Raw genomic sequence first — 24,948 nt, forward strand, 5'->3', positions numbered from 1 at the left:
CTTAAATCTATTTCTCACTTCCACTGTATAATCATAAGGGATTTGATTTAGGTCATACCTGAATGGTCCAGTGGTTTTCCCTACTTTCTTCAATTTAAGTCTGAATTTGGCAATAAGGAGTTCATGATCTGAGCCACAGTCAGCTCCTGGTCTTGTTTTTGCTGACTGTATAGAGCTTCTCCATCTTTGGCTGCAAAGAATATAATCAATCTGATTTCGGTGTTGACCATCTGGTGATGTCCATGTATAGAGTCTTCTCTTGTGTTGTTGGAAGAGGGTGTTTGTTATGACCAGTGCATTTTCTTGGCAAAACTCTATTAGTCTTTGCCCTGCTTCATTCCATATTCCAAGGCCAAATTTGCCTGTTACTCCAGGTGTTTCTTGACTTCCTACTTTTGCATTCCAGTCCCCTATAATGAAAAGGACATCTTTTTGGGGTGTTAATTCTAAAAGGTCTTGTAGGTCTTCATAGAACCGTTCAGCTTCTTCAGTGTTACTGATTTGGGCATAGACTTGGATTACTGTGATATTGATATTACTGTGATATATATATATATAAATGTGTATATTATTTTTAAATAGAGATTTTTACATATATATTACATATAATCTACATCTATAACTATAAACCTCTATATCAACATATAAGGGATACATCCATCCTAAGTCACTTCAGTTCGTGTCTGACTCTTTTTGCGACCCCATGTACTATAGCCCACCAGGTTCCTTTGTCCATGGGACTCTCCACGCAAGAATACTGGACTGGGTTGCCATTTCCTTCTCCAGGGGATCTTCCTGACCCAGGGATCAAACTCGCATCTCTTATGTCTCCTGCATTGGCAGGCAAGTAGGCTGGCTTTTTCCCACCAGCGCCACCTCGGATACATAAATATGTTCATTTTCCCCCAGTCTTTGTGCCACTTGAACAAAACCTTCTATTGAAGCTGAAAAGCTATAGTATCATTATTATCCTTGTACCATATTTACACCTATTTGCAAAATCATTTGTTTATGAATTTTAGGATGTTTTTGGTCTTAAGGCCAAAGGTTTTGCCTTGAGGAGGCCGGAGGGCTGAAAGGTGTTTCTCTGAAGTGTGTAGAGCAGAGCAGGGGCTCTTAGGCTTCCTGAGGTTCATAGGAAGGAAGTGCCAGCTGGAGTTCTTCTGCATTTACCCTCCACCATTCTCCAGACTTCCTCTTCCTCCTAAAACTTCAGTGTGTTGCTCCTTGGCTTGACTCTGAAGCTTTCTGGAGAGCTGTAACTAATGGTGTAAGAGCTGTTTGGGGTACCAAGGCAGCATCATCTCATTTCAGTGAACAAAAGGCTGGAAAGGCAGGTGTGTGCATAAGCCTCTGCTATTTAAACCCAATAGCATCCCAGAGCGAGGGGACACTTTCTGAAACTCTCCATGAGGGTGTTCTACATAGGGAGAAAGCTCCAAAGGGTGTGTGCTTAGTCTCTCAGTCATGTCCGACTTTTTGTGACCTCATGGAGTGTGGCCCACCAGGCTCCTCTGTCCATGGGATTCTCCAGGCAAGAATACTGGAGTGGGTTTCCATTCCTTTCTCCGGGGGATCTTCCCAACCCAGAGATTGAACCTGGGTCTCCTGTATTGCAGGCAGATTCTTTACGGTCTGAGCCACACAGTGAGAAAGATCCAGAGTGTAGCTATGGACATAAACTACAGCACTTTGTCCACAACACTCACCAGTATATGTTGAGTGCTGCCTGTCCTGGAAGGAGGAAGATGTCTTCTGATCAATAGAAAGTATAAATGGCTGTTTGCTCCCTCCTACTCCACTGACTCCCAGCAGTGATCTATAAGAAGTGCCTCTCCCATCCCTCAATCACATCTAGACCCCTGGGTGGCTGCCTCAGCCTTGAACTCTGGCAGTTGTGTGGTGGTGGGCAGCCTGCAGGCAACGGATACAGTCATTGGAAGCAGAGGGGGGTGTTTTGTTTTCACTTTATCCAAGTGTCACTGATTTAACACATTGAAAATGTGTCAGTTGCTGCTGAAAAATAACAGTATACATTTCTACAGGGATTATACTGTCAGTGCCCAAGAGGTACAGTTTCAAGTTCATAGGTCCTCAGAGAAATGAGTGTATTGGACTAGTCCAGAATGCCCAGGCTTTGGGGGAGAAGGAAGATTGCCACTGTCCAGACCCTTCTATATGACTAAAAGGAATGGACTCTAACCATCCAGAGGAGGGCTAGCGAATCCTTCAGGTCACTCCGTTCATCTCTCACTCAGAACGTCTTTCCGTCGTTTTCATTTGTGAGCATGTTCGGCAGTTCTGAACCTACTTCTGTGGGTCTCTTCTTATAACAAGTGATGGGGAGAGGTACAGCCGTTTTTGGCCTTCACCACTTCTCATTTTTTATAACAAAATTCTGTCGCTGGATTCTCAGCAGCTCCTGATGCAGTTACAGGAGTCTTTTGTAGTCACGACTGAGCTCCGAGAGATGCTTGGGTCCCAGGAAGAATTCTTTGGACACTCAATGCTCGGGTCACACAGGGTTCGTGAAGACTGGTAGTGTAACAAAGATGAGTCAGCAGTCAAGAGGATTCTTGGTGAATATTCTTTTGTGAATATACAGCCAGATCTGAGCAAATAAATTCCTCTTCAAAATGTGCAGAAGGAATGTAACATGATTCCTGTGAGTCAGATGATACAAAGATGTCTAAAGGAAAATTAACTTTCCCGCTTCCATACCTTTCCCCCTACTCATTCAAAGATAATTTATGTCATCAGACAGCCAGGTGGCCAGTTAGAAAGAGGGAAGGCGTATTCAGTCATGGTGATAGTGCAGCCAAGAGGTGAAGAGGAAAGCAAAGTGTTCTTTCTCCCCACAAGGGCCCCGGTCAGGGTCAGGCAATGATGGACAGCATACACAGCAGGGCAGAAGGAATCTGAAGAGCCGTGCCTCTGGAGCAGGGGATGGGGGTGGGGGTGACAGGTAGGTGATGGAGAAGGGGAAGGAGTGGAAAAGTACTGGGAGGAGAGAAGTGTCTGAGCCAAGACTCCTGGTAGACATGCCTAGGCTGGGAAGGCGGGAAAGTGTGTAAATGTGTAAAAGGGAGGGAGACGGGAGGGAGCCCTGGCCTGCAGCTCCCTGCAGAGCCTGGCCAGGCACCAGAGGTGAGGAGGGCAGCTTCTCCACAGGTCTACTCAGCATAGCCTGAAGGAGCACACAGAAGATTTTGGCCTGGAACTAGATGCCTCGTGTACTTCCCCCGGGGCTCAGTGGTAAAAGAATCCACCTGCAATGCAGGAGATGCAGTTTTGATCCCTGGGTCGGGAAGATATCCCCTGGCTGAGGGCATGGCAGCCCACTCTAGTATTCTCGCCTGGAGAATCCCATGGACAGAGGAGCCTGGGGGGCTACAGTCCATGAGGTCCCAGAGTTGGACAAGACTGAAGCAGCTGAGCGCACAGGTACATATAGGGAGTATCTATATATAGTTTGTGTTTTTATAAAAATGGGATTATTCCACATACTACTCTGAAAAGTGCTTTTCTTCCTTAATAATACCTCTTGGATACCTCCAGGTCAGAGAACAGACTTTTATTTTAAGTGGCTGTTTAATATCATACTGATTACATACCAATCCATTCAACAGTTCCCCTCTTGGCAGACATTCAGAGCGTTTCCAGTCTTTGCACAAGTGATGTCAAAGATGTATTGTTGACTCGAACTGACCCTTTTATTTCTTTAGGATATATTCCGCACAGTAGGACAGCTGAACCTTTTTTATGTAGTTATAGTTTTTTTAATTTTTATTTAGTTCTGGCTGTGCTGGGTCTTTGTTGCTGTGCTCGGGCTTTCTCTAGTTGTCACAAGTGGGGGCCACTCTTCGTTTGGTGTGCAGGCTGCTCGTAGAGACGGCTCCTCTTGTTGCGGAGCACGGGCTCTAGGGTACATGGGCTCACTAGTTGTAGCTCATGGGCTCAGTAGCTGTGGTGTGGAAGCTTAGTTGCCCCACAGCATGTAGGAACTTTCCAGACCAGGGATTGAACCTGGGTCCTCTGTATTGGCAGGCAGATTCTCAACCACTGGATCACCAGGGAAGTCCCAGTTACAGTTTTAAGATGTTTAAAAAGTATAATTCATGTTCTCTTTAATTATGAGAATGATTTTTCCCCTCATCCTATGAGAGCTATTATGTGTTGTTAGTTTTTTCAATAAATGTTTGCCAGTCTGATGTAAAAGATCATATTCCTTTTGCTCTAATTTGCCTTTTCCTGGACTCGTGAGGTAGAGCTTCTTTCTCTGTGCGTACTGAATATTTGCATTTTCCCTTCTGTCCGTTGTTTAATTGCCACTTCTGTCCTTTTTTTCCTTTGTGTGTTTGCCGGATGCCTTTAGAGAGTATCCCTCCTGCTCTGAGACGGGTTTAATGGGAGTTAGTGTGATCTCCTTAAGAGAAAGTGTAAAATTGAGAGAATATCTGAAATGAGCAGCATGTTTGGCCCTTTATTTTTCTCTTGACCAGTTTACACTTTGACCAGCTTGGGGGGAAAAAGTAAATCTTTTTTACTCTAAATTGTGACACCAGAGGATACAAGTAGCGGAATTTTCTAGGACTTATTCTCTGAACTCAAATTTCTCATCAGTTAGGAATAAATTGCCCATGTTCCCTTATGTGGCTAATATGGTAGGCGGGAGCACAGTTAACTGTCAGTGTCTTTGCTTTACCTTCTGTTCTCCCATCCTTGCAGTTAACTCACAAAAATACATTAAACCTTATCATTCACCATGTTACAAATACTGCCCCATCTATTTTACTGGATAATAAATTAAAGCATGTATATTTCAGTTAGTCTCTGTAAATGAAAGGCTGGCCTTAACTTTGCAGAATATGCTTAGGAACCGTGCCCTCTGTATGGTATGGGATACCAGCTGGCAAGTGGTTGCCAATTGACTAAATCACCCAACCCCCGGTGACTTCCTCACCTGGTCTGTCACCAAACACTGAGTGGGTGAAGGAAATGTCATCCTGACTACAGTCATCCACAGGTCTAGACCTGAGGCCCCAGAAGAGAGGTCAGGGCATATGCCTAACTCTCCTTGGCACTCATTGCTGCTATAGATTTTTTTCTCCCCTTGAGTAAAAACATTTGGTAAAATAATGAAGTAGAAGGTATGAAGTCTGTAGGACCCTAGCATGAGAGAATGCAGCTTTAAAGGCATGTCTCTATTGTTTGTTTAGGACAGGCTTTGTCAGCCTTCACATGCACTCTGTTCCCTTTGAAACTTCTTCCCTCTCACTACCCTGCTCCAGATTGGAGACCTGCTCTCTGACAAATTGATCCCAAGATCAGAGGCATGAAAGAGAGATCAAAAGGAAGCCAGGAATCACATAAGAGCATTGTGGTGCAGGGACTGGAGAGTTTGGCTATCAGACACGCTGTCATTCTTTAACCCGTGGATGTCTCACGAAGGAAGAACTTGATAGTTCAAACAAAACTGAAGAATGCTCTGTACAGAGATGGATTTAGATACAGTGATCTACTTATGAGCATAATTAGGTAGGATTACCCCACCAGTGAACATTGGAGTTGAATGCTGACACCTCATCGTGTATGAATTTGAAATGAAAAAAAACAGAATAAGCCTAGTGGTGGCTGCATTCTGTCTCCTCTGCCCACCAAGAGCAGGGCCCCTGTTCATTTTCTCCTTAGCTTTTGTTGTTGTTGTTGTTAACTTTATTATTTTATTATTATTATTATTTTTTACTTTACAATATTGTATTGGTTTTGCCATACATCAACATGCATCTGCCACGGGTGTACACATGTTCCCCATCCTGAACCCCACTCCCACCTCCCTACCCATACCATCCCTCTGGGTCATCCTAGTGCACCAGCCCCAAGCTTCCTGTATCCTGCATCGAGCTTTTGAGTCACTTTTCAGTGGTGCTTCAGCCAGAACAACATCCTTTTAGGTCCACTGTCTTTTCATAAAACCAGTGGGAAGGCTTATGGATTTTTGAGGACTCAGATTATAGAAAATTAGGCAATTATAAGTCACATTATTAAGAAAAGTCTTATTTGAGACCGTCACTTCTGGACACGTCTGTTCATCCATCTAAGTCTAGCTCGCTCGTATCTATTTAGTCACTTATCCCTCCAGCAAATAGTTATTACGTGTCTGTCACAGACCAGGCTCTGAATGCTGGATCTTCAGAGACCAGGGCTTAGGTTCTGCCCAGAAGATGCCCTCAGGTAGTTAGGGACAGTCACAGAGGTCATCCATCACAGAGAGCCAGGTAAGGGCAATACCAGGTACATGACACCATAGGGTCACAGAGAAGAGGCAATGAAAGTAGACTGGAAGGATATGCTCCTAGGCTGGGTCTCAGAGAGGAGTCGGTTGGCCAGATGAATGGAGACGTAGTGGGAAAGGAATAGCAAGTGTGAGGCTAAAACCAGAAACAGAGGCAAAACCCAGGTAATGAAAGAGTTTGGAAATGCTGGGAAAGCAGGATGTGATGCTTTAAAATGATCTTGGTGACCCTGGGGAGCAGGGTTCAGAGGAGGGCAGAACTGAGAGCTCCTGAGTCAGGTGGATAAGCTCTGATGGGGCCTGAACCCAGACAGTAACAGAGGAAACCAAGGCAGGGGGCAGCTCCGCCTGCTGTTGAGGGGTTGGGCGCTACAGGATCGCTGCCTGTCTGGATATACAGGGTGAGAAGGGTTCCAAGGCTAAGACGGCTTCAGCAATGGGCCCCTGGGTGGAAAGGGTTGCTGTTCCCCGAATCTGGGAATGCCGGAAGGACGATTTTGGGGATGTGCTGAGGGGAGGATCATCAAGTCTGAAACATGCCGAGTCCGAGACATCAGTGAGTACCTGAGTGAATGTTTGCCAGCTGTTGGCTGTTCCAGGCTGGAGCACGGCAGAGATGTGTGGGCTGGAAAGGATATTTGGAGTCATCGGCATATGCCATTGTTAAAGCTAATGATTCATTCCGTAAAGGGCACCGAGTCAGGATCAGCTTCATGGGGGTGTGACCTATGCAGTCACAGGACCCCATACTCAGAAGGGCCCCCATATTTGGCTTCATGCTCTGTTGTCACAGTCTTTAAATTCTCATTAATTTTTTAACATGAAAAAATAATTTATTTTTTTAATAACTATGTGTTATTTTTTTGACTTGAGTTTGAGCAAGCTCCGGGAGTTGGTGATAGACAGGGAAGCCTGGCATGTTGCAGTCCATGGGGTCACAAAGAGTGGGACACGACTGAGCGCCTTCACTTTCCCTTTTCACTTTCATGCATTGGAGAAGGAAATGGCAACCCACTCCAGTGTTCCTGCCTGGAGAATCCCAGGGATGGAGGAGCCTGGTGGCTGCCATCTGTGGGGTCGCACAGAGTCGGACATGACTGAAGCGACTTAGCAGCAGCAGCAGCCGCATTTTTATTTGGCCCAGGACCTTGGGAATTCTGTAGCCAGCACTGCTCATGACTGCCTGGCTCCGTGCACAGTAGTGAGGCCATAGTGTGAGCAGCACAGACATGGTTCTTGCCTTAGGAGCTTATGGGCTGGCTCGGCAGGTAGACAGTTAAGGAAGGAATAACAAAACAAAATGTGTTATGTATTAGAAGGAGCACCAGGCTAATGGAACTCGGAGGAGAGGCCTCTAAACCAAAACTTGGGGGTTAAGAAGGTGGAAAGTGAGTGCCCAGGCAGAGAGGCAGAAAGACAGAGTGGCAGTTCACAACCACACAGGAGGTAGAGAGGAGTCTGAGAGGGGAGTATCCTGGGAGGCCAGAGGGCAACCAGGAAGGAGGAGTGTCCCAGAAGTCAGGGTCAGGAAGGACCCACAGATGCTGCCTGGTGAGTGGGGAATGAAGTCATGCCCAGTAAGTTCAGCAGCAAAGAGGCTACTTAGAGACTCATGAGGGTAGTCAGGTATAGAGAGGGGCAAGGCATGAGTTTACCTGTTTTTAAGGGATCAGTAGGAGATGTGGGCGGAGAGACCTTGAATGTAGATTCTGTGTGTCATTTTTTGTGTGTTTGGCTTAAATCTCCTGTAGAAGATTACAATTTTTAACATCCTCATTATTTAATTTTAAGATTCTTTAACAGATCACAGCAAAGCTCATTATAAAACTGTTACAGTGTCTTCAAAGACTTGATAAAATACACAGAATTGCTCCTTTTGTTTTCTATATTTCCATTAGTTGCAGAAGGAGTGGGGTTAAGATGACGTTTGTTTCCCTTCTCCTTTGTTTTTTTTTTAACTTTTATTTTATTTTTAAACTTTACAATATTGTATTAGTTTTGTCAAATATCGAAATGAATCCGCCACAGGTATAACCTTTGTACGGATCTGCATCTCCATGTGTAACTGACATACCAGGGGCTCAGTTGTGTGCTGTAGTGTCTTATTCAAGAAGATATTAAAGGAAAATAAAAAACAAACAACGTGTAAACCCTGGTTTCCCAAGAAAGGAAAAAGATGCTGGAAGTGGGTTTCACATGAGCAGAGTAATATTTGTTTGGTTTTGGTTTCAATTTTGTTTGAATTTAATCACAAAGTGTTTTGAGCATGGTTTTGAACCATGAACAGAGAGAGAGCCAGTAGAGGGAGAGGTTGGGAACACAGAGGGAATTACTGATGTAAGGCAGGCCCCGGGGTTGGGAGTGATGGGTGGACTCACCTAATCAGCAGGAGGAGAAGGAAAGATGCAGAGGGAGCAGATGTCCAAGTGAAGTCCCCTCTCAGTGCGGTGACATCCGCCCACTTTCCTTGTGTAAGCAAACACCTGCTGCCTCCTCGTTCTGTTCTCTTCCTCCCTCAGATTCAAGGCAAAGCTCCTCCTAAGTTCTCTCATCCATTGTTTTCTTTTTTTCTAATTGGAGTTTCGTTGCTTTACAGTGTTGTTTAGTATCTGCTGTACAACGAAGTGAATCAGCTATAAGTATACATTTATCTCTTCTCTCGGACCTCACTCCCACTCCCCCATCACACTCCCCTTTGTCATTGTTGTCCAGTCATTCAGTCGTGTCTGACTCTTTGCGACTTCATGGACTGCAGCACACCAGGCTTCCCTGTCCTTCACTATCTCCCTGAGTTTGCTCAAACTCATGTCCATTGAGTCTGTGATGCCATCCAACCATCTCATCCTCTGTTGTCCCCTTCTCCTCCTGCCTTCAATCATTGTCAGCATCAGGGTCTTTTCTAATGAGTCAGCTCTTCACATCAGGTGGCCAAAGTATTGGAGTTTCAGCTTCAACATCAGTCCTTCCAATGAATATTCAGAACTGATTTCCATTAGGATGAACTGGTTTGATCTCCTTGCAGTCCAAGGGACTCTCAAGAGTCTTCTCCAACACCACAGTTCAAAAGCATCAATTCTTCGGTGCTCAGTTTTCTTTATGGTCCAGCTCTCACATCCACACATGACTACTGGAAAGACCATAGCTTTCATTAGACGGACCTTTGTTGGCCAGGTAATGTCTCTGCTTTTTAACACACTATTTGTCATAGCTTTTCTTCCAAGGAGCAAGAGTCTTTTCATTTCATGGCTGCAGTCACCATCTGCAGTGATTTTGGAGTCCCCCAAAATAAAGTTCGTCTCTGTTTCCAGTGTCTTCCCATTTATTTGCCATGAAGTGATGGGACTGGATGCCATGATCTTCATTTTTTGAATGTTGAGCTTTAAGCCAGTTTTTTCACACTCTTCTTTCACTTTCATCAAGAGGCTCTTTAGTTCCTCTTGTCTTTTTGCCATAAGGGTGGTGTCATCTGCATATCTGAGGTTGTTGATGTTTCTCCTGGCAATCTTGATTCCCTGGGTCCCACTCCCTAGGTCGTCACAGAACACCGAGCTGAGCTGCCTGTGCTATATAGCAGGTTCCTGCCAGCTGTCTGTCTTATGCGTGGCAGTGTCTATGTGTCAAACCCAGTCTCCCAATTCATGCCCCCCCTCTCCCTAGGTCGATACATCTGTCCTCTGTGTCTCTGGCTCTGTTCCTGCCCTGCAAATGTGTTCATCTCTACCATTTTCTAGATTCCACATATATGCATTACCAAATGGTATTTTTTTCTCTTTCTGACATACATCACTCTGTACGAAAGACTCTGAGTCCACACACATCTCTACAGGTGACCCAACTTCCTTCCTTTCTATGGCTGAGTAATATTCCACTGTATATATGCACCACATCTTCTTTATCCACTCATCTCTCATCTGTTCTTATATTCAATTAATATTCATGGGGCTCCTGCTAGGTGACAGGCATGATGTCAAGCATTTGGAATATAATAGAACCAAATGGAGCAGGCCCCCCTCCTGACACTTAGGTCCTGGAGGAAGCTCTTCCACGTCTGGTTAGACATTTGTTGGCTCCTCCCCACAGGCCACACTGAATGACACCCCAGCCTCCACTTTCTCTGCCTTCCTCCTCTTCCTCATTGTCTTTTACTTCCCTCCCGGCTATCCACCTGTCTAGTCTGAGCCTGGAAGCTGGAATTCAGGGGCTGTATAGGAAAAGGGAAAGAAAAGAGTTAAGACTAGCTTCCAGGAAAAATTTGGGAACAGAAGATTGCCTTGGGAATTTGCTGCCGAATGCCTTTTGCTCTAGTCCCTCATGTTCTCAGAGCCCTTCTTGCTACTTCAAGATTAGGCCCTGTACTGCTTTTCTAGATTCCACATGTGTGCAATGTACAATGTTTATTTCTCTCTTTCCGACGTACTTCGCCATGTACAGATGAAGCTATTTGCAAACCAGAAATAGAGAGACAGATGTAGAGAACAAAAGAATGGACACCAAGGCGGGTAGGGGGCGGGTGAGATGAATTGGGAGATTAGGAGACTGACATATATACGCTACTATGTATAAAATAGACAGCTAATGAGAACCTTCTGTGTAGGACAGGGAAAAGAAAGTACAATCTGTTTAGAGGACATATATTAACCTTAAAAATGCATTCCAATATACATTAGGTACAGACAAATACTGTTTGATTTCACTTATATGAGATGAAATTCAAAGTCAGAAAGTTCATTGGTAGATGCCACGGGAATGGTGGGGTGGAGGTGGGTGGGAAGGGGCAATGGGGAATCAGTGTTTAATGGGGCAGAGTTTCAGTTTAGAAAGGTGAAAAATTCAGGAGATGGATAAGGCTGAGAGTTGCACAATAATGTGAATATACTTAGTGCCGCCAAACTGTACAGTCAAATAGTTAAAATAGTGTGTTTTATATTATGTGACTTTTACCACAATAAGAAAAAAAAAAAATATTAGGCCCTATCCTTGACATTCCTGACCCCTTATTTCAAGTTCTCCAGGTTTCTCCATCCTCTATCAAAACTCCTCCTCTCTCATTACAGTTATTCTCAGCTGTTAAGTAGGACAAAGACAATTTCAATTAACTCACACTGATTTGTGAATGGTTGGTATCACCTTTCTTGAGGTAGGGGGAGGTGGTTGCATTTTACAAGTGACTCTGGGTTTATAGCAAGGAATCTTTACTCTGTCCTATTTTTTGGCGGCATAATAAAATAAGTGAAGTGTGTATTTCAGCATGAGGCATCCTCTCCCCAGGGTCAGTCTCCCCAAACTTCTCCATTTCCTTACCACTTCCACCATTTTCCTCCTGGATCCATAAATTCTCTAACACCCCCAAGATTTTTGTCGTCACCTCCTCCTTTGCCTGCCCCCCTATGACAGAGCAACTGGGCACAGGTGGTGAGGGGGAGGGGGAGGGCAGCTGCAGCCCTTAATAGGGATTGTTTCCAAGTCAGGGACTGCCTGCCTCTGCAGCGGGAGTAAGGGGTGCCAGGGGCTTGTTGGCACAAAGAATGCAGCCTCCCCGTGTCAACGAGACATCCACCTGGAGCTGAGCTCATTGATGGCATTCCCCATGCCTGTGGGCTTTCACAGAGAAGTGTGTTGGGTCAGCAGGTCTCTGGCTCCCTGATACTGGGGAGCTTTGGAGTTCAAATAGAATGCAGTTCCCCCAGCCACTTGCTTTTGTTGTAGAAATGGCAGCCTTCCACCACAGCGGATCGATATTTGGGAAGTAAGTGCTGCAGGGACTACTGCAGAACAAGGCCTGAGCACAGGAGGCTCCACGGGAAGAGCTTAGGGAAAGTTGCTATCGATCGATCCTGTATCCTCTCCTTTAGATGTCAGCTTTGGGGAGATCTGTTTTCTCAAAAGTCCTGGAGTCAGCAGTAGCTCTTGGGCACATTTTTGGGAGTTTGTGAATTTCCTGAACTTTGAGATGACAGTGGTTTTCCCTGGACCCAAGATGTTACCCTAGAAACTCAGGAGTCTAGGTCAGCTGCTCTCAGATTTTAATGTGCCTCCAAATCCCCTGGGAATCTTATGACACTGCAGATTCCAGTATAGGAAGTCTGTGGGGAACCTGAGAGTCTGCACTTCTAACTAGCTCTCAGGTGAGGCCTGTGCTGCTGGTCCACAGATACTTTGAGTAACGAACACTTGGAACTGCCCTGTCGACTACTTCAAGCACTAGCCCACTTGTGACTGCTTAACTTAAAGCTAAATTAATTACAGTGAAATAAAATGAAATATTCAGTTTCTCAGTTTGCACTGCATGCATGCATGCTAAGTCGTTTCAGTCATGTCCAACTCTTTGCAATTCTATGGACTATATAGCCCGCCAGGCTCCTCTGTCCGTGGGGATTCTCCAGGCAAGAATACTGGAGTGTGTTGCCATGCTCTCCTCCAGGCGATCTTCCTGACCCAGGGGCTAAACCCACGTTTCTTATGTTTCCTGCATTGGGAGATGGGTTCTTTACCACTAGCGCCACCTGGGAAGCCGCTCAGCTTGCACTGACCATGATTCAAATGCTCAGTACCCACATGGGGCTGCACAGATTAAGGCACACATTTTAAGGATCATAGGAAGTTCGCTTGGAGGGCATTAGCCTAGAGTGAGCCTCTGTGCATCATTCATTGATCCATCCATTTATTCATTGAGCATCTGCCATGTGCCAAATGGTATGCTTGGTGCTGGGCATTAAACTAGCAGAAAAGAGAATGTCGTGCTCTTAGAGTTACCTACAGTATGGTGAGGGCTCCAGAGTTGGTTACACTGAGCTTTGCTGTGCAGGTTGGAGGAACAAAGGTCCCCTGAGAGTTTCATGTGTGTTCTCAACCAAGCTGTGGAGTCATCTCAAAATCACAGTGCTTATGAGATTGGCTGCTGACATGCCTTTTCACCCTTTCAGGGCCATAATCATCAGAAACGGAGAAATCATCCCCATGTCTTCGGAGTTCACCCCTGAGACCGAGCGCCAGCGACTGCAGTACCTGGTAAGTGCCGCCTGGGTCTGGCAGAGCGCTGTGGCATCGGGGATGGCGTCAGAGCTGTTTTGGAGGAACACATTGCTATTGACATGGGAGCAGACCCACAGCAGTAAAATGGCATATGGCATTAACTCCCCCCACCCCACACGCACCTCCTGGATCACACATCCTGGCTTCGTGTGTGATGACACATTCCACCTCTGTGAATTTATTATGGTGGCTGGTTTTCTTCCATCTGTGACCAATCAAAGACACAGCATGCTCTGTTTCTTTTAATGATTTGGTATGTACAATATGAAGCATGGTATTAAAGAATGTGGATACCTTGTCCCCCGGCCTGCCACCCACTTTAACTCAAAGGGTACAGATGAGTATTAATCTCATATGAGGAGGAGGCAGCCCCAGAAACCCGATGACACCCCATGACTTCATGCTCTGATACAAAGTCTCAGGGGCCCTTCAGGAGAAATGCAGGTGTCCGAAAATCTGTGTCTAAACTGAAAATAGATTCTCCACGTAGATCCCACTCTTTGGAGTAAAATTATGAGCAGGTTCTAGGAGGGCCGTTTGGTTTTTCAGATCTTGAGAATTGTTGCTTCATTGAAGATTTGAGTTTTCTGGAAAACGGAGTAAATGTCCTGCCCTCATATCCCAGCCGTAGGGCATTAGGCTTATGATCTCAGTCCCATGATGATGGTCATGATCCAGGACTGCTTTGCAGTGGGCATCTTGGGGACCAACTGCAAATATAGTCTGTGGATGATATATTTTCTTGCCAGTTGGCTTTCTTTTTAGATAAAAGGCTAAGGTAGTGACCTTCTGCTCTTAGAAAAGAATTGATGCAGCCTACTCTGAAAGGAACTCATTTATGTCTCTTAATTCTGGCACATGGGAATAAGGTCAGGACTTGATGACTTTGGTGGACTTAGCAAGAAGCTGTGTGAAAGTGAGAATCGCTCAGTCGTGTCTGACTCTTTGCAACCCCATGGACTGTAGCCTGCCAGGCTCCTCTGTTCACGGAATTCTCCAGGCAGGAATACTGGAGTGGGTTGCCATTCCCGTCTCCAGGGGATCCTCCTGATTCAAGGATTGAACCTGGGTCTCCTGCATTGCAGGCAGATTCTTTACCATCTGAGCCACCAGGGAAGCCCAAGACACTGTGTAGAAGCCCAAGAAGCCCAAGCTTCCCTCAGTTCCCATGACTGTGTTGTGTTGGTTTTACTCAATAGCTGAGCTCTGTTGATTTGGGTGGTTAACCTGGTCCACAAGACAGTAGGAATCTAAAGCTGAAGTAAAAGCTTTTCTTCATTCTTTTACTATTATTTTTGAACCCATCTGTTGCTGTTTACAAGCTAATAAACTTGAATCTTTCTGGGCAACCCAGATGTTAGAGCGCTTCACTTTGTCTGTCTGTCTTGGCAGGGGGAAAGGACCAGCAGCAGGATCTCACCCTGGCCCCATCCTCACTCACCTGCTGGGTGGCTGTGTTGCTGTGAGGGTCCTTCCAAATAGAGTTCACAACAGCCGGCCTCCCTGCCACCTGCCTGGCTCTCTCCAGCCCATCTTCCACAAAGCCTCCAACATGATCTTCACACTTCACACTTCTTTCCCTGAAACCCTTTGGCTCCTCACAGGGTATAAACGGCAGACTCAAAATCAGGTGTCCCACCCACCTCTCCAGCATCATCTCACCATTGCCCCCACCTCTGACAGGGTATGCTGTGGGCTGTGGCCATGGAGAACCATCTTCCATTTCCAAGACACACCGTGATCTCTCTGACCTCTGTGCCTTTGGAAATAAGCTCTGCCTGGATAGCCCTTCCCCGCTTCTCTGCCAGGAAAACTCCTCCTTATTTTTTGAGACCCCAGAATAAATGTCACTTCCTCCAGGGCGTGTCACCTCTCCCTCTCGGGGGGCCAGTCCCCAGTGCGTGCCTCGCGCTGCGTGGAAGCCCGTAGTGTGGCTGTCACCGTGCAGTATTTTATTGTTTATTCCGTATTCTGTCTCCCCTCTTCCAGACTGAGCCTTTGGGAGGCAGGCCCCTTACCTTAGGCATCTTACCTTGTTGTTACCTAACACAGAGCTGATATTGATCAGGATTTGTTGACTGAAGCGTTCATATTGATGTCTGGATCATTATCCAAGCATCAAGCACTCCCCACCCTCCCCCAAAACCCCTCACAGCAGGCAGTGTGCCTTCGTGCCCCCCTGCCCCACCAAGCCCCACCCTGTCCTCACCACCTCCGTGCTTCTTAGTAAAAACCATTTCCTGTTTTCCTGCTGAAGGCGATGAGTAAGAGCAGATTCACTTATGTATTTTGAAATACTTTCACCTTTTTTTGCGTGGCAAAAAATGGTACCAAGAGCTTAAAACATTAACTTTTCTGGAGGGAGGGGAGTGCTGACCTTGTTCAGAGTGGGATTCCAGTGTCAGTGGTCTACCTTGGGACGGTTGGAATAAGATGTGTGTGACTTCAGAGCTCAGCCCGGTCACGTGACTGTCTGTGATTTCTAGAATGTCCTTCACTGGTCCCCAGTTTCATTGTCAGGAATGGGCACAGAGAACACCAGGAGGCGGGTGTGAGGATGAAATGAAATAATAAATGCAGAAGTTTTCGTGGCACATGGTTCTCATCTGCTTACTGTTGGGTGAATCAAAGTCTTGCCACTTCAGATTCTACTGGCCTGTAAACCACAGTGATACTGCCCCTTTATTTTTATTTAAGAATCACTCCTAATGTTCCCAGAAGTAATGTGTAATTGGGTATCACTCTTGCATAAACAGTGGGCACTCTTAGCCCACAGAACTGAGTCTAATATCTGAATTTCTAAGGGTGAGAATACGGTCTCCATTCTTTTTCATCCTAGCTGCTAAACCATACAGGCTTCTCTACATGGAAATTACACCTAAAACTTGTCTTCCCAGACAATGGGCGTGTACATGACCAAAACATAAAATATCCTGGTTGCCCAACTTCCTGTTCTGTCAGGAGTCTAGGAATGTGTGCTTTGAAATGAACAAATCCATGAATAATATTCACATGGTCTGTGATGCAAATCTTTGTGGTGAAGCATTTGAGAGAACTAGGGGGCTAGTAGTGTAAAATAAACTTGTGGTCAAATCTTTACCATATTTTAGAGAATTGGGAGGTTTATAGCATAAAATCTTGAAAATACTATCAATTGTGAGAAGAAAATACAAGTGTGATGTGGACTTCTCTCAGCCCAGCCCGGGCAAGTGCTGTGTGACCTTGGGTTTCTCACACAATGTCTCTGAGTCTCCCTTTCTCCTGAGTGAAATGGGTAGGAATACTTCCCTTGAAATATCCATCCCATGTCCTGAGATCACAATAAAAAGTCATCTCAAGGGCCTTCCCTGTTGGCTGAGTGGTGAAGAACCCGCCTGCCAATGCAGGAGACCCAGGTTTGACCCCTGATCCGGGAAGATCCCACATGCTGTGGAGCAGCTAAGTCCCTGCACACGACTGTTTGTGCTCTAGAGCCCAGGAGCCTCAACTACTGAGCCCACTCGCCACGACTACAGAAGTGCCCACGCCCTACAGCCCATGCTCCACAGTGAGAGAAGCCGCCACAGTGAGAAGCCCGAAACTAGAGAGTAGCACAGCGCCTAGAGCGTGGTCCCGGCTCTCCGCAACTAGAGAAGCACCCACACAGCAGCAAAGTCCTACCATGGCCAAAAATAAAGCAAATATAGAAAATTATTTTAAAAAGCCATCTCATGATAATACAAAATACAATATATACATTATAATTTCAGGTTACAATCTAATCCTACCCATTTATTTTGGGGAACATCAGTTGGCTTGAACTAATTGTAAAACATTTTAATGCAGTGAGAGCTGTTGTATCCTTTACATGATCTAAACGAGTTAGTATGTTGCTGGAAAGTTTACAATGTATTCCTTATTCTTAGGTCAAATCAAATTTTATTGTCATTATGTCTAAAGAAACATTTATGAGAGAATCTCGAAAACTTCTAGGTCCCTTGAGACTTGGTTTGAGCAGATGACTGCAGTCCCAGGGCTGTTTGACTTGCAGAACTGGTTAATGATTTTCTTGGGGGTGGGGAGAGTTCAGAGCCCTTTGTGCATGAACTGTTTTGATCCACGTCGAACAGAAATGTTCTTGGTATGCACAGTCCAGACGTCAGGGGTTATGGAACTGGAAGCAGATTACAAGATGATGGATGTGGCAGGCACGTTAATTTTGTTTGGTCTTGCATCACGACCTCAGAGGGCCCTTCATATAGCTCTCCGGGTAACATGAACTTTATTCCGTAGATTCTTAGGCTGGGTGATTAATCAAGCAGGCTTGAGGGTTTGACGTGTTCACATGGAATGTGGCAGGTGTGCGAGGGAGGGGGTCAGGGGCCATGCACTTCTGCCCCCCAGCAGCCGGGGAGAGCTGATGATCATAGTCACAAATAAGCCTTGCTCTTTTCTCACTGGGCTTTTTTTTTTTTTTTTTTTTTTTTAATGTTTTCAGGGTGATTGAAATAAAATATTTTACGGGGTCCACCAAGCTGGACAGAATGTTCTGGTGGAGTCAGGACGCACATCGGAGGGAAAGCAGTCTGGTTTATGGGCATTTCTCAGCAGAGTCTACTGCTCTGATGCTGTAGTCTCCAGGAAATCACCCCACTCTTGCTTCAGGTGACAGCCAGAAACAGATCTCCCTCTACGGGGGACCTCTACAGCCCTGAGGTGTGAGACTAACGGCTTCCCCTCCATTCTGCCGAGACGGAACTCTGATGTGATTACATTAAGATGTGCTGGTATCATCAGACCTCCCAATAATGTACGTCTGTCCTTGTAGATAATCCAAGTCGGCAGCTGTTTATCATCAAGGGCAATGTGCAGAGGAGATGAAAGTGGGTTTCAGATGCACATTGGGCGCACACAGTGCAGCATTATCTTCGGTGATTGCTGACGGGGTCCTTGGACCTGCCCCCAGCTGTCTATACCGAGTCTGATTCGATTTGCCTGCCATTTTCCCTAGTACTGAACTGGGAAAGGTCTCAAGGGGACAGCACTGTGCCTCTTAGTTCTCTGGGATTTTTCACACTCAAGAAGTAGATTGCTTAAGCTTGTGCCTGCTTTTAAGACAAGAGGCTATAATTAGAAAGGTCAAGTGCACTAGTGAGTAAAAATGGCTGTCCCACCACCTCCACATGGCCCTTAACCTTGAGTTCGTGTATGCTCAGTCCGACTCTTTGCGACCCCATGGACTGTAGCCCACCAGGCTCCTCTGTCTGTGGAATTTCCCAGGCAAGAACACTGGAGTGGGTTTCCATTGCCTTCTCCGGGGGATCTTCCTGATCCAGGGATCAAATCCACGTCTCCTGCATTGGTAGGCAGAGTCTTTATCACTGAGCCATCTGGGAAGCCCCATTAACCATGAGAGCAAGGTATAAAGCTGGGAGCCTGGCTGCAGTCACAGTGAGAGAACTTACCTCCATTTCGCTTTGCCTGATGTCTGAGTCAGGGACAGACGCACTCCAACCCCTTCTCTCGCCCCATCTAACCCCCCTTTTGCAAAACTACATATGTTTCAAAATCTTGAATTAAAAAAAAAAAACAATGGCAGGCTAAAGTGCTTGACATTTTTCATATTTACTATAGGTTCCATTGATCACATAGGCATCATGAAGAAGCCAGAATTTTAGAGCATGAAACTGACACCACCCAGGGCTGCAAAGGCAGAATTTATATTCAGCTGCCCTTGGAGCACAGCTTGGCTTCAGGGAAGACTCTGAAGACATTAACCATGATAATTGAAGCTCACCACTTCTAGAGCCAGATTTTTTTAATTAATATAAATGGATGTCTGTTTTTTTCTAGGTTAGGACAGGTCAGAGACTCGGTGTGGAGGCATTCTGAATCTACTATGCATATCTAAGAAATGAATCCCACACGCTGAGCAAAATCATCATGAGAATGAGTTCCTACATTTTCTTCTTTAAAAAAAAAATCCATCTTGCTACATATACATAATCTTTAGCCTCTTTAGTCCTTGTCCCCTGAAATATTCTGAATAAAAACTTGGGCACATGATTCCAATATATATTACGTTCAGACAACACTGTTTGATTCCACTTATACACGGTACCTAGGATAGTCAAGTTCACAGTGTCAGAATGTACATTGGTAGATGCCGGGGAGGGGAGGGGGAATGGGGGATTAGTGTTTAATAGGGACAGAGTTTCAGTTTGGGAAGGTGAAAATTTGGGAAGATGGGCGATGGTGAGACTTGCCCCATAATGTGAATGAACTTAGTGCCACTGAACTGTATAGTTAAATGTGGTTAAAATAGTGTGTTTTATATGTTGTGACTTTTACCACAATAAAAACATATGGATAAAAAAAAGTTGGTCACTGAAAGCCAGAGCCATCTGCCCATGAGGTCCTTAAGAATTGATCTTAGTGTAAGGAAGCAAGATAATGTCATACATCCTTCAAGTACATTAAAGTTAAATATGCTTTGAGAAAGGTAGATAGGATTCAGTGAGGTTTATTAGGGCAAAACCTTAACTGTCTATAAAATGTGTTCTGTGCTTCAGTTGCTTTATCTGTGAAATAGGACAATTGCAGGACCCTCACAGGATAGGGGTGAGGATTAATGAGTTAATATTTGTAGTGCTTTCAGGAGGACCTAGATCAGAGACAAAATAAAATTTCTTAGTTTTTAAATGTAACCATATAAAGAACTTTTTCATGGCCCCCCTGCCATTGGGACTACTGTGGTCTTTTATAATTTCTCAATTCCATTTGCTTATGCAAAGGGAAGGGAATTGGCTTCCCTGGTGGCTCAGACGCATCTGCCTGCAATGTGGGAGACTCGTTTGATCCCTACATCGGGAAGATCCCCTGGAGAAGGAAATGACAACCCACTCCAGTACTCTTGCCTGGAAAATCCTATGGACGGAGGAGCCTGGTAGGCTACAGCCCGTGGAGTCACAAAGAGTTGAACACAACTGAGCGACTTCACTTTCCTTTTCTTTTTTGCTGACATGAGTTGTTCCCCCTACAAGTGAATGCCTTTCCACAGAATTTTACTTGGGAATAAAAAGCAGTAGGCATATGAATATGGAAACCTTGTGTGTTTTATTTAAATGAGCACTTTCACCCCTTATTCTATTCTTTAAACTGTTGTGGAATTGACAAATCTAGGCAATTTTGTTTAATATCTCTATTTGTATTCCAGTTTCCATGTGGCTCTTTTATCATAAGATCTCAGTTTTACAATTTTAAAGTTGATTTGGGGGAATGCTACTTCTCTCTGGCTGATGAGTGTAGTCCCATGTCGAGATTTAAATGTGAACCTTCCTTGACATCCACATAAACCAGGCATAATTTTATTTAATATCCAGTTCTGTAACAGCTTATATATACAAGCTTGGTTTTTGCTACTTTGAGATTTTAAGGACAAATTAAGACAGAATTCTATATGAAAGACTCCAATCCATACATATTTAGGTCTCAGTCATTTCACATTTTCCATTTTTTTTTTAACCTGAGGTAGAATATTCTCCTCTTGCATTGTACATCAGGTAGGCAGCCTTGGCTCTGGAATGGTCATCTCCTTTGACCATTTGTGTGACTGTTAGTGATCACTTGGGCTTGGCCAGCATCATTTTTTAATTTTTAAAAATCTGTTTATTTATTTGGCTGTGTCAAGTCTTAGTTGCTTCATGGCATGTGGGTTCTTAGTTCCCCAACTGGGTATTAAACCCGTGTCCCCCACACTGCAAGGCAGATTCCTAACCACTGGACCACCAGGGAAGTCCTTTGGCTGACATTATTCATTTCATTTGTGACCCAGACTTCCTATATGGATAAATCATCCTGAAATTGAAAGGCTTCCCATACTCCTCTTGTATAATATGACAGGAGTTTTTCCCCTAGAAAAAGAGCTAGAAAGAGGAGATATTACTCAGTTTTTTAAGATTTATGTTAAACACTGAAAATCCTCATTTCAATAACTTGCTTTCGCATACTGAAGGGTCTAGAATATTTAAGAAGTTAATTCATATGGTGTTTTTCTAGTTAGAGGAGTTTACATTCCTGTCCTGGAATGCGCCTTCTCATTTCACACATGAGTGTTTATACGTTCCATATTCTGCTGATGGGAGTGGAAGTTGGAACAACTCCTTTGAAAAAGGATTTGGCCCAGCAATTCCACCCCTTGTTGTGTACCTAACAAAGTGTGTACCACTGTTTACACCGAAAGATGAGACTGTGCATAGCAGCACTGTTTGTAAGAGCCCAAGTTGGAAACTCTCCAAATGCCCACGGAGAGTAGAATGGATAAATAAACTTTGCACAGTCACAGGATGGAGTGAACAAGCTATAACTACATGCAGCAACATGGATAAATCTTTGCAGACTCAACTTCCAACCTATAGGATTCCATAGGACAGATAGAAACAGGCAAACACAGCTGGAAAGTCTGGGGCTAGTGCTTCCCTTGGGAGAAGCAGCAGGATTTGAACAGGGTCCTGACACTAGCATGCTGGTAAATGTTCAGTTGCTTAATCTGGATGCCAGCCACATGGTGTGTTTGATTTGTGAAAATTCACCCACCTGTACGCACATGTTCAGAGCACCGTACCATTTGTATATTTCTTTGAAAAGTTGGGTTTTTTAAAAGTGCTTTGGATTCATTTACTCTGATGTTGGGAAAGATTGAGGGCAAGGGGAGAAAGGGGCGACAGAGGATAAGGTGGTTGGATGGCATCACCGACTCAATGGTCATGAGTTTGAGCAAGCTCTGGGAGACCGTGAAGGACAAGGAAGCCTGGCGTGCTGCAGCCATGGGGTCACAAAGAGTCGGACAACAAGTGTGTATCACCCTTTGCAGGAGAGGACCTCCTGCAAGAGCTCACGGCCAAGCAGCAGGACAGGTTTTCCAGGAAGCCACACTTCTGCCTCCGGTCTGTCCCACACTGTTCTCTCCTAAGAGCCGCTCCAGGAGCCCCTGCTGCTTCCCACCTCCTTGCGTCCTGCTGCACTTGCCCCAAAGCCCTTACCTGACTAGCTCTTCAGATACTTTTCTGCCAGAGGAAAGCATAGGCAGAACACTGACATAAATTGCAGCGGTATTTTTTCAAATCTATCTGCTAGAGTAATGGAAACAAAAGCAAAAATGAACAAATGAGACCTAATTAAACTTAAAAGCTTTTTCACAGCAAAGGAAACCATAAACAAAATGAAAAGACAACCTACAGGGTGAAAGAAAATATTGGCAAATGATATGACCGACAAGGACTTAATTTCTAAAATATGCAAACAGCTTACACAGCTCAGTATCAAGAAAACAAAACAACCCAATCAAGAAAAGGGCAGAAGACCTAAATAGACATTTTTTTCAGAGAAGGCCTGCAGATGGCCAACAGGCACATGAAAAACTGCTCAACATCACTCATCATCAGGGAAATGCAGATCAGAACTACAATGAGGTATCACCTTATTCCAGTGAGAATGGCTCTCATTAAAACAGCTACAAATAATAAATGCTGGAGAGGGTGTGGAGAAAGGGGGACCCTTCCACACTGTTGGTGGGAGTGTAAATTCATGCAGCCATTATGGAGAACAGTGTGGAAGTTCCTTAAAAAACTAAAAATAGAGTTATCATATGATCCAGCAACCCCACTCCTGGGAAAATATCTGGAAAAGACAAAAGCTCTAATTCAAAAAGATGCATGCACCCTAGTGTTCGTAGCAGCATTATTTTAGTAGCAAGATGTGGAGGCAACCTCAGTGTCCACTGACATGAATGGATAAAGATGTGGTGCATACGTGTGTATATATATGTACATACACGCACACAACACACACACACGATGGAATATTAGTCATTAAAAAGAATGAAGTAATGCTATTTGCAGCAACATGGATGGACCTAAAGATTATCCTACTGGCTGAAGTAAACCAGACAGAAAGACAAATATCATATGATGCCACTCATATATGGAATCTCAAACATGATACAAACTTATTTACAAAACAGAAATAGATTCACAGATAGAAAACAAATGTATGGTTACCAAAGGGGAAGTGGAGGTGGGGGAGAGGGATAAATCACAAATTTGAGATTAACTTGTATATATACTGTGTGCATGCTAAGTAGCTTTTGTCATGTCTGACTCTGTGTGACCCTATGGACTGTAGCCTGCTAGGCTTCTCAGTCCATGTTCTCTAGGCAAGAATACCGGAGTCGGTTGCCATGCCCTCCTCCAAGGGGATCTTCCTGACCCAGGGATTGAACCTGAGTCTCTTATGTCTCCTGCATTGGCGGACAGATTCCTTACCACTAGCACCACCTGGGAAACCCCGTATATACACTACTATGTGTGAAATTAACAGTGAAGTCCTGCTATATGTATAGCACAGGAACTATATTCAGTATTTTGTAATAACCTATAATAGAAAAGAATCTGAAAAAATATATACACACATAACTGAATCACTTTGCTAAGACACTGTAAAGTGACTATACATCCATTAAAAAAATTTTTTTTAATTAAAAAAATTTTAAATAATGAACTTTTCAGATTTTCTCTGACCCTGCCCAGTGACCCCACTCTTTGTTCCTTACTCTTGAAGATAGTTCCATTCCCACCTATAAGCCTCCCTCATTCTCCCCCGCTAGTGCATGAGCTCTGAGCAGAGGGGTCTCTTTTTTTAAATTCTTTGAATCCCTAACCCCTGGTACCCATACCTGCTGCTGCTGCTAAATCGCCTCAGTTGTGTCTGACTCTGTGCGAGCCCATAGACAGAAGCCCACCAGGCTCCCCTGTCCCTGGGATTCTCCAGGCAAGAACACTGGAGTGGGTTGCCATTTCCTTCTCCAGTGCATGAAAGTGAAAAGTGAAAGTGAAGTCTCTCAGTCGTGTTCGACTCTTCCTGACCCCATGGACTGCATGCAGCCCACCAGGCTCCTCTGTCCATGGGATTTTCCAGGCAAGAGTACTGGAGTGGGGTGCCATTGCCTTCTCCGACCCATACCTGCAGGAGCTTATATATTAATTGCATGAATTCCATTGGCTGGATACCCCCCAAACCTGGCACAGTCTCCCTTATTGACTCTCACTATTCACTGGCAAGCTGATCACAAAGTGGCAGAAGGAAAATTTATTAAAAGAAGGAAACATTTTGTGTTCCTCAGCAGCAATTTTCAGTAACCTGGGGAACTACTATCTCAGTGTCTGCAGGAGGCCTGGTGCTCAGCCTCCTCCAGGACCCAGTATGTACATATCCCTCCCTGGGATCTGGATTCCTTTTTCCACTCCCTGTTTTCTCCCTGCCATGCCAGGATGCTCAGAGCTCTCCCCCATCCCAGGATGGTGGGGCTCAGGTCCACGTGCTCTGGAGCGAGACAGACCTGGGTTCAGGGATGCACTCTGCTCTAGTGAGACTTTCTGGAATGTTCCAGAAGGCCTCTCTTCTTCAGGTTGTCCTCTCCTGTTACGGCTCAGTCCCTCTGTGACTCGGAGACTGTCACTGAGATGGGATGGCTGTGTTTCTTCACAGGACTGTGCTCATCGGGCTCCTCTTCCCTTGATGCTGGTTTCTGCCCAGGACCAGAGAGGAGAACAGCCAGAAGATGCTTGATCCTCCTGCCCCATCTC

The 24,948-nt window shown here is 44.9% G+C and overlaps 1 protein-coding gene across 2 annotated transcripts in view; it reads left to right on the forward strand.

Moving 5' to 3' along the window:
- PPM1H (protein phosphatase, Mg2+/Mn2+ dependent 1H) overlaps nt 1–24,948 on the forward strand; it is a 302,588-nt gene that overhangs the window by 194,032 nt on the left and 83,608 nt on the right. For both annotated transcript variants that reach the window (XM_061416617.1, XM_061416616.1), the window contains exon 5: nt 13,219–13,303. In XM_061416617.1, coding sequence (XP_061272601.1) covers nt 13,219–13,303 — 85 coding nt within the window. The remainder of the gene's footprint in view (nt 1–13,218; nt 13,304–24,948) is intronic.

The sequence above is a fragment of the Bos javanicus genome, chromosome 5 (genome assembly GCF_032452875.1).
Source record: "Bos javanicus breed banteng chromosome 5, ARS-OSU_banteng_1.0, whole genome shotgun sequence".
Classification (NCBI taxonomy): Eukaryota; Metazoa; Chordata; class Mammalia; order Artiodactyla; family Bovidae; genus Bos; species Bos javanicus.